At 33.0% G+C, this 11,214-nt stretch overlaps 1 protein-coding gene across 1 annotated transcript in view; it reads right to left on the reverse strand.

Annotated features, from left to right (window-relative positions):
- The window catches only part of LOC110027189 (chromatin structure-remodeling complex protein SYD), a 59,580-nt gene extending 51,607 nt beyond the window's left edge, over positions 1-7,973 (reverse strand). Inside the window, 3 exon segments of the mRNA XM_020728511.1 lie at positions 4,366-4,427; positions 4,544-4,662; positions 7,627-7,973. Of these exon segments, the coding sequence (XP_020584170.1) occupies positions 4,366-4,427; positions 4,544-4,648 (167 nt within the window). The 5' untranslated portion in view covers positions 4,649-4,662; positions 7,627-7,973.
- Between the last annotated feature and the right edge of the window lie 3,241 nt (positions 7,974-11,214).

Here is an 11,214-nt window from a genome sequence, read left to right on the forward strand (position 1 = left end):
TTTTAGTTTTTAAAATAATATTAAAAAATATTTCCACACTTCAATTGGGATATCATCAGGTCCTACAAACTTTCCACCCTTGGTTTTCTTTAAAGCCCCCTTAACTTCTTTTTTACTAATGCGACGGAAAAAATGAAACGTTTTATTTTTATTCACGATATTATGATCACTAAGGTCGATCGTATTTTCTGAAACTTTATTAAAAAGTTTACCAAAATAACTCACCCACCTATGTTGAATATCTTTTTTCTAAGAAAAGTATTTTTTGATTTTCATCTTTAATACACTTTACTTGAGTTAAATCTTTACTTTTCTTTTCTCTCTGTTTGGCAAGTTTATATATATACTTTTCACCCTCCTTATTATCTTAATCTATTATAAAGACCATTAAAAACAGAATTTTTTACATCACAGATTGTTCTTTTAGACCCCCTGCAGGCCGTTTGATATTTTTCTCAGTTCTCTAAGTTTTTACATTTAAACCAATTTTTATAACATAATTTTTTATATTTTATCTTTTCTTGCATATTATTATTTCACCACCATCTATTTTTTTATTAAATTTTTTTCTTTTGATTCTCCAAACACATATTTTGCTACTTGTTTAATAGTGTTTGTTATTTTATCCCACATAACATTTCTTTCTTCATAAATATCCCAAAATTTGAAATCTTAAATTTTATTCATAAAAATAATTTTAAGTGTCTTTTAAGTTTCTCCATCTAATTCTACGATGATGAGTCCTAGTATTCTTTATTTTACAACTCTTAATCTTAAAATCTAGAACTAATAAATGATGTTGGGTACTTAAATTTTCACTTTGAATGACTTTATAATCTTTACAATCGCGACGATTTCTTCTTCTCATAAGAAAATAATCAATTTGTGTTTTATTAGATACACTCTCATAAGTAATAAGATGCTCATCTCTTTTCTTGAATAAAGTGTTAGTAATAACAAAATCATACACTAAAACAAAATCTAAATTAGTTCTACATTCTTCATTAGTTACTCCAAAATCGTAGCCACCATGAGTATTTCTAAAGTATTCTACCACTCTACCGACATGTCCATTTAAATCTCCTCCAATAAAAATTCTTTTTTCAAGAGGTATCATTTGTATTAAGTCTTCTAATTTATTCCAAAATTTATCTTTAGACCCTCTATCTAAATCTACTTGAGGAGCATAAGCATTTATAATATTAAAAATCTTAGTATCAATGATAATCTTAAGGGTTATAATTATATCTCCAGCTTTATTAATTTTTACAACAATATCTTTCAAACTCCTATCTATAATTACACCTACATCATTTCTAGTGTGACATTTACCAGAATACCAAAGTTTAAAACATAAATTATCAATCTCCTTAGTCTTTTCTCCAACCCACTTAGTTTCTTGAATACATAAGATATTAATTTTCCTATGAAACATAATATCAATTAATTCCATTAATTTATCATTGAGAGTACCTATATTCCAAGATCCTATCCTAATATTAGTTTCATGGACTAACTTCTTTACCTGCATTCGCCCGTAATGTGGGAACCCTTGCTTATTTAACACTACAACCGGGCACCGGTGTAGCGGCCCTTGCACAATTTTCACTATATTCAGGTTATACAGCGCGTCGCTTTCAGTGGACGCCCTAATACTTACACAAAGATCAAAAGGATTTGTACGGCAATAATAGTTGTACAAATATCTCATAATCAACGTCATACCAATATTGTGCATCTTCATAATCATCATAAATATCTCATTAATTGTTTATATTATGAAATCATGCAATAATATTTGTACGGCAACTTGGGGAAAAAAATTCAAAGGATTTGATAATAAATTTGGTGAGGTGTACTGCACTATGGCTTGAAATGGCCAGGGGTATTGGGATGATGGTCATGCTTTGAAAATGGTAACCAAAGCACATTCTGAAAAATAATCAAATCAGCTAAAAAGACCTTTAATTGGCGCCTTGCTATGATATTGAATCATCCAAATGTGGTAGGACTTGGCTCTTGACGGACCTAACAAAATAGGGTTAAGAAATATTATATATATATATAAAGAGACTAAAAAAGAAGAGAGAGAGGGAGAGAGAGAGAACGTATAAGACAAAAGAGATGGGAAAGGGAATTGCTTGCAAAGCTGCAATTCATCAAAATTGTCTTAATCCTTGCATTCATTCACTATTTATAGAATAAAATTTGCAAGAAATAAGAAAAGAAATAAGTGAATAAAGCCATCAAAGGTGATCCTAAAAATAAGAAAGTCTTCATGGAGGGAATCCTCACAAACGAAAAAGCAATCAAGAGGGATTCTTAAATTAAGGGATCCTTAAATTAAGGATTAAGGAAGTTTTGACAAAAGAGAATCCTTTAAAATAAGGAAAACTATCAAAATGGAATCCTCTCATAAACATAAAACCATCAAGAGGGGTCCTCCAAAAAAATAGGGAATCCTCTCAAATAAAAAAGCACTCATGATGTTTTATTACAATTAAAATAAATATTGTGTAATGATATCATCCTCTGATCACAAAGCCTTGCATCAGAGATAATTTCCACCCAAATCAATGTTTTTTGTTACCAAAATACTAGAAAAATTTACTAAGGAAATTTTCATGAGAGTTAGGGCCAAAGTTCCTCTTTCTTTTTCAAGCAAATCAAAGTAGCTCCATATTTCTAGTTTTTTACCAATTCAAAATATAATCATTCCATTGCTTAAACTATTTTCACATCATGCAAAATTTCAATATCTTTGCTACCACATCAAGCCCTATTTGAAATAGATAAATCAAGTGAAGGTGGGATCTAAAATAAATGCAATCTATGTGAAACCCCTAAAGTACAATGAAGATGAACTCGCTCTTAAACAGCGAGGTGTTTTTTGATGTAACAGTTGGAATTTCATCAGAAAAATCAAAGTTAAGTGTGCTCATGTAGGAGCACTCTTGGGATGGGTGACCTCCTAGGAAGTTGCACTAATGTGACAAAACAGTGAGGACGTTAGGCCGAAGCATGCAATATCTTGATGGATGAGAGTTTGTGCTCTCACAAATGGTATTAGAGTTTTTAACCAGCCTAAAGATGGGAACTTCGTGTAATGCAAAATAAAGTAATACGCCATATGAGCCACATCCAGAATCCTATCAATATGATGGATGATTCTTAAGTTAAGAATATTGACAGGCATGTCGGTTACTTAGACAGAGAGATTGCAAAGCCCCTTAAGTAAAATGAAGCCGAACTCACTCTTAAAAATCGAGGTGTCTTTTGGTTCAACTGTTGGAATTTCATCAAAAACACCAAAGCTAAGCATGCACATATAACAGGACTCCCAGGATGGGTGACCTCCTAGGAATTTCCACTAATGGGACAAAACCATGGGACCAGTAGGTCAAGGCGGACAATATCTCGATAAATGAGTTTGGGATCTCATAGTCTAAGTCATATCCCAACTATTTTGAGTTGGTTTTATGAATCATCATATATCATCCGCTCATGTTGAGTATTACATATGGTTATATCTATCTTGTGCAAATCTTTTAATACAAATTCCATTTATACAACTTTGTCTACCTCTTGTCCTTCCAATTCCATCCACAGCATCTTAGTTTACATTTTGTATTAATGTTTAATCTTTTCAATATAAGCACTTCTCAATTAATCCTTACTAATCTTATCTTATATCAATTTTTGCATTCACATTTAGGCCACTCCCGACTTAATTATTGACTTTTAATATAGCCCAACTTTCATATCTTAGAAAACAATTGGTTAAGTTGTAGTATCAAATGTATCTTTATCTCTATGATATTCTTTTATTTCAAAATGGTCTTAACGCAATTCATTTTAACCACATATGCTTATTTTAAAAGTTAAATTCACATTAATATCCCCATTTTTCTATATAATACAGCCAAACATTGACATCACCAAAATATCCCATCAAGCAAAATTGAATAATAAATGACTATTACATGCGCACTATACTTATTTCTTGTTCCAATAATCATATGCCCCTTATCTTATAATATTTTCTTCAATACTCTAACAATTCACTTCCAACAGCGAAGGTGTTATTGATAATAATAATAATAAACACAAAGGTCTATTATTTCCAATATCAATTGTAACATCATAATCAATTTAAAAGAAATTAACAACTGATGAATCTAGAATAACTATATTTAAAATTCTGAAACTACACCAACCCAAGAACTAACGCAATGAGCAAAGCTAGCAGCCTTTTGATCAAGATATGGACCAAAAGAAAAAATAATTCCAAAGTACAAGCACAATTGTGAGATTAGCAAATATGACATTTATTAAGTGTGATTCCAACTGAGCATGCAGGCGTACCTTGATATGACTTGATATGGCAATGAATTCTCCTTTCCACTTGTTAACATATGCTGGCATATCTGGAGAATTATGAGGAGGAAAGATAAATATCAAATGATAATACACCTATGCCAATGCCTCAGAGTAAAAACATAAAGATTCGGTTAACAAATAAGTAAGACAATTTTGAGCATACCACAAAAAGCTTTGTGGCCAATTTAGCCGGCTCATCCTTTGATTCTTGGATAAGTTTCTGTAGAAGTTTTGCTGCTTCTAACTCCACATGATGTGATGACGCCATCTCATAGGAGAAAGCTGCAAAGCAGCAAAATGAATCTTTTTTTTTTTTGGCTCAAGAAAACACCTCTTTAAGTGCAAATATAACGGATAAGTTCACGAGGATTACACCAAATAGTTGCAACAAAAATCAAGTAAAGTTAGACATGGTGAAATATTAGCTTGCATTAAGTTCTACTAACAATGAGGACATGGTGATGGCATTAAAAAGGAAAGACTATTGTGAAAATATGTTCAAGTGGCTTGAAAGTACGACATAGTGGCAAAAAAAAGCACATTGATGATCAAAAAGAGAATATTCAAATACAAATGCACCTCTAGATTAAAGAGAAAGCAATATAAAGATTCCAAACAAACCACTCATCATCATAATGTACAATAAAATTTTGTAAATATTACACAAAATCTTATGACATAAAAAATGCACAAACTGGACAAAGTTCATATATTATGCACGAATAGGTGTACCATAGTTTTAATTAAAACCAATTCAGTTTCAGTTTTGGTGCAGCTATGAAAGCTTTAGTTTTTTTTTCTTTGGTTTCGGTAACTCTGGCAATACAGTGTATTGCATTATATATATATATATATATATGTGTGTGTGTGTGTTTACTTATATTTTTAAGTCTTTTAGTGTTTGGTTTAAATCAAAGGAAATACAATAACAACAACAACGAGCATCTATACCACTAAGTCAGGTCGTCTACGCAAATGCTTTTTCTTCATTGGGTTCTATTGAATGTCATATTTCATTTAATTCTAATAAATTAAGATATTTTTTTACACAACATGCCCAAGCCATTTTAAGATATAATAAATGCAAAGTAAAAAATTCAAGATATAAGAATGTCCCATATATCCCATTTTCCATGCTTTTGGAAATCATTCAATTTGACAAAGTATGAAACCTTATCTCTTCCTCCCTTGAGCATTGCCATTGTTTGTCACCAATTTCAACAACCTCCCTAATTTTTCATGTAACCGGCGACCTACCACGAGCCCCTACCATTGCAAGAGAAGTCCCTCAAACACCTCCATCCCCCTAAACCTCTTTTGAGTTCCTCCACAGCACAGAAACCTTGTCTATCTCGGTCCCCATGGATGGAGACCACCCCCAATCCATCCAATGAACTTTCCAAGCACCTCCCATAACCTTAAACCACCCCCAAGCTCTCCACTTCGCACCAACTTATCCCCTTCCCACCAAAATCCTCCCCTACGCCCTTCCAACACAGTCAAACTACCTCAAACCCTTCCAATTCCCAACAATCCAACTAGAGCCCATCCCATGGTTGAGAAATACGCGAGGAAAAAGAGACTTTAATGTTAGCAATACTACTGTTTGCATGTCTCTTTCTTAACCTGATTCTTTCGCATGTACTTTATGTACTCATCATTTGGAGTATGTTTTACCCCTGTCAAGCATGCACAGGCCAACTAAGCCTCTTTTTACTACCTTATCTCAAGAGGCAAAACTCCAATTGATCCTGACATCAACAACAACAAGAAGCCTTTATCCCACTAAGTGGGGTTGGCTAAATGAATCCTTTTCCTTCATTGCCTCCTATTGAGTGCCATATTTTCATTTAATTCTAATAAATTAAGAACATTTTTTTATAAAATATGTCCAAGTATTTTTAGGCCTATTTTTATCTTTCTTAACATAACTCAAATCAAAAACATCTACTCTCCTAACTGGATCATTAAATAGTTGGTGTTTAATGTGACCAAGCCATGGTGTTTAATGTGACCAAGCCATCTAAGACAACTCTCTCAGTGTTTAATGTGACCAAACCATCTAAGACAACTCTCTCTAATTTTGCACCTCATAGGAGCTCTGGAGCTATACCAACCCTTTCAAGGATACATTCATTTCGCATTTAGCTTCTAAGTGTCAAGCCACTCATCCACCTAAGCATTCTCATCTCAGCAACACTTAACTTAGATTTACGCTTTTCTTTTAAAAGCCAACATTCCGCGCCATAAAGCATTGCAGTTCTCACCGCCATCTTATAAAAAATAAAAAATATAAAAGATAAAAAACACACATTTTACAATTTCACAAGAGAAGTACTAATTATAAAAGATGAGACAAAATAGATTACAAATTCATGAGCAAGGATATACCAGCCCACATTATTGAAACACATTGAACAGCCAAAAAAAAAATGAATACAAATGTGCATAAGATTTTGATAAAAATTATACCAAAAGTGCAAGTACAGCCCCTGGCAGCGAAGGAATCTCCCCCCAACAACACCCATGCTTTATATGGTCACAAATTCCATGATCATTACATTAAGTCCTTCAATAAAATATTATCTTGAGTCCTTAAAATGAAATTCAAAGCATGAAAAATAAAATGTTTTCATCACACTTTAACTCATTGATATGATAGTTTGCTTCAATGTTTTCTGTTTCAGTGCAAAAGAAAGCAGCAAAGGAGTGAGAATAAAGGAAAAAAATCATGGAAGCTTTTCAAACTAGAAGAGAAAGCATGAAGAAGGTGTAGCAACAGCAAATTACATGCTCATATAACTACCTAGTGAGGGGTTGATCCCAACTAGCAAACAAGCAACACAACAAAAATACGAAAAGAGTGCAACTCTTTTGTTTTCCTCTGACAATTCATTCATGTGTGAACGCACGTATTTCTGTGTCAATATCATGCTGGCCTTCCCGAACTACTTAACCATCAAAATAGTCAAATTTCAAGTTTCACTGACAAGTTACTGAAACCCCAAATCAAACACGAACTATGGCATAAAACAGTTCAAAAACTTCGGCAGAAGTATAACATGAGTCAAAATAGCAAGCTCTTATAAAATTCCAACCCTAGAATAAAATCTGCAGCTCAGAACATACGATTCACTTCAATAAACTTTCACTAATAAACCAGCCTGCTAAATCGGATTCAAGTCAAGGTTATGCACTTGATGAGCTGATTATAAAGATGAAATAACGACGCTAAGTCAAGGTTACCGGCTGTGGATAGGCTTAAGGTGGAAAAGAAGTGAGATCTACGCCGGAACGAAAGGGAAACCTATCCATTGCGGTAGCTCATAACCAGCATCACCTCCGATTGTTCTGAAAGACTGTTAAAGAGGATGAGGAAATCGATATCGGCGTGAGAAAAACTCTACCGACGATCTCTGGAGAGCCCCCGTTCGTTCCACCTATGGCCGAAGTTACGGTTCACATAGATCTGTGTCAGCTAACGTTGCAGAGAAGTGAGGATGTGCAAAACCAGGAAACCTGCGCTCTCACGAGGACGAAATTGGGCGTGGAAGTCGGTAGGGCCGTCAAAAAAGCTCTTGGTCCGTAAACGGATCAAATACTAATAATTTTTTTTTGTTCCTATGAGTTGATGAAGTTCCTTTTCGATTCATTAATATTTGAAACATAAAATAATTTAAAATAATTATATATAAAAAATTATAATATTTTAAAAATAATTAAATACTTTCAAAATTTATCGTATTTTAAAAAATTAAATTCTACAAATTATGATATAAAATAAATATTAATAACATTAATATTCTATTACTATTAATTATATTAATATAAATATTATAATATTTTAGCAATTCAAATATGCAAAGAAATCTTAATATTTTCAAATAATTCAAATATTTCGAACAATTCGAACAGATCATGTTTAACGAACAACTTCGAACACAAGCCTATTTCAAACACAATTAATTTAAAGCTTTTCACCCCCACTGTGAGAGTTTAGGGTATGTTTTTTTTATGTTCATTCTCTAATCTCTACTCTTATGTATCTTTGAGCAGACGTTGGTTTGTCTGCAGCTCGTCTGCTCAGTATTATTGTTCATTTGTTTGGTTGTTTGTGAGGCTCTTGATATTCTTTCTTGGTTGTTTGTGAGGCTACTGAGTTGTCATCTTGGAGTATATTTTTTTTGATATTTTTTATTTATCTTCAGGTTTGTCTCTCACCTTAAAATTTCTTAAATTTCTTTTAGTTTTTGTTTACTGAAACCTAGTTTTTGAAACTTTTGGGAGTGACAATGTTGGTTTTTGCACAGAGTTACCTTTTTCGCTCTTAATGTGAGAAGGTTTGAAAATAAATTTCATGCAAATGACAAGGGTTTATTTTTCTGTGCATTTGAGGGAAATCTATGCTTCCATGTGTCAATAGTTTGATAATAACAACATACGAGTTGAGGGAATAGTCATGATTCATGAAATTGCAAGGTATATTGAGTTTTTGGTTTATGGGCAGTTGAAATTTACAGGCTAGAATGCTTCGATACATATATTAGATTTAAGAGTTTTTGATATCTATATGTATCTAAGAGTTGTTAGCTATTTTAAGTTACAGATATTAAATTTGTATATATGCAAATAAACCTATCATTCTTCCTTTTTATTTACATAGAATTTGCATTATATATGTTGCTTTGAGGGAAGGGAGAAGAACTATAGCTGCTCTATTTTAATATGCAGTTGAAGTTAATTTTTTTTTAATTTTAATGAGTCTTTTTTTTGAGCATTTGGAAATATCCTTTAATTGTTGAGTGCTTCACCCCTGGTAGTTACTTCTAGTAATCAACAGTAATTGCAACATATGGCAGTAATTTTAATGAGTCTTTTTTTGGGCCACTCCTGTCCTTAATTATTTAAGAGCAGATCCTGAACAAATTGGTCTGACAATAGTGGAATAGATAATGATGTAGCATTATAAGAATGAAATAATTAGCGACGACAACATCATAAATGAGCACTCCGTTTTGAAATTAATTTTAAATTATATAATTATTATGATTAGGCCCCATCATAACTGTCATGTTTTTGGTTGTGTGTAGTTGGACATCTTATGAATGGGATAGAGCTTCCAGAGATATGAAGCCAACTTAGCCAAGTCCTTCGACTTTTCCTTTTGACATTTTATTTTTTGCATAGCTTGAGAGTATGCGCAATCTAGTCAATGAACTTATTCAAATTTCTCCGCATTATGTAGATTTGAATTACATAGATTTTGCTTGGCACTGGATGAGGACTTCTAACTAACTGTCAATGATTACTTTAAAATGAATGATGTTTTTTGTTATCATTTAGAAAAGTTTTTGTATTGAAGCAATTAGCATTTTTAACATTATTCTGTATCAAGTTTCATATATTTAGAAACGTCTATCCATTGAGTAATCTCTTACCATCTTCAAGGAATTAACCATTGAATTCTATCTTTTCAGCTTCTACAAAGCTGCTGCTCGAGAATATTTACAAATATATGAATCAATCTCTGTTTAGCGTTATTTTTTTGGTAGATTTACATACATATCAATCAATCTCTGTTTAACGTTGTTTTTTTGTAGATTTACATACATATCGATCAATCTCTATTTGGCATTGTCCTTATTGGGCTATTACTAGATCCAGGGAAGTCATTTTAGGGGTTTGGGAGAGGTGCAACAACTCCTAAATTTGGTGAGAGGGTTGTTTCCCTCTCTCCCATTCCTGGATTCAAATATTCCTGGATTCAGATGCCCAAGTTGGCACAAAAGAAAAAAAGTTTTATGACAGGGCTGACATAGTGACATCCACCCTGATTTTTTATACTGAAATATGTTTTTTTTAGTTGTTTTTTGTGCTTTTAGTGCTTGCAACTATAGGCAAGTCACCATGGGCTGATGCACAAAATTTGGTTGAGCATCTTGTTCGTTGTAGCATGGCAATAAAATCAGATGGGAAATTATATTAAAACTATTCTACTGCATCATATTTGTTATCATAAGCAATGAAAGTTTATTCTACTGTATCGAATTTGGGATTTGATATTCATAGCGTAGCTGCAGCCTGCTGACACGCCAAAAAAATGTTTGATTTTTCATATACATTTTATTCTTAATTTTAATGATATTGCACTTTAAAGGAAGGTATTTTGCATGTTTTTTGTTTCAGGTATAAGAAATGAATTTTTGGAGAAAAATAAACAAAAACTATGCAATTTGGAGCAAAAACGAGCAAGAAATATAATTTTGCCCTGTCACATTTCGATAAGTCTTTCGATGTTTAATCTCTTTTAAACTTCTTGTATATTTTTGAATGAGATTACACTTTAAAAGAAGGTTGTTTTTATGCTTATTTTGTAGAGCTATCTGTTAGGAACACAACGCAGCTGAAATGGGGCGAAACGGAGCTAAAACAGAGCTAAACGGAGCGAAACAGTGGAGCTGCGCAGAAATCTCGCCGACGACGAGATTTTCCCAAGAAAACCGAAAAATGACAAACAAGCTCGCCGACAACTCCCTCGAGCACGCTGACGGCGCCCGAGAAGATTCTGGACCGACTATTGGCGGTTATGGGCCCAGATTCGACGTATTTAGATGCTTTTTGAAAGGATTCTTATGGAAGATTCTTGTGGCAACGCTTCAAACTTAGTCCTTACACTTTAAAAGAACGAATTTAGGTTAAAAAAAGTGATTTTTTTGTGATAGGAATGTTAAGAAAAGTGTGGAGAAAGTTTAGGGTTTTTAGAATAGGAGTAGAAATGTAGATTTCTACCCTTTTGGAGAGATTGGAGAGGAGATTTTGAGAGAATTTGTAAGG

The sequence above is a fragment of the Phalaenopsis equestris genome, unplaced genomic scaffold (genome assembly GCF_001263595.1).
Source record: "Phalaenopsis equestris unplaced genomic scaffold, ASM126359v1 Scaffold000420, whole genome shotgun sequence".
Taxonomy (NCBI): domain Eukaryota; kingdom Viridiplantae; phylum Streptophyta; class Magnoliopsida; order Asparagales; family Orchidaceae; genus Phalaenopsis; species Phalaenopsis equestris.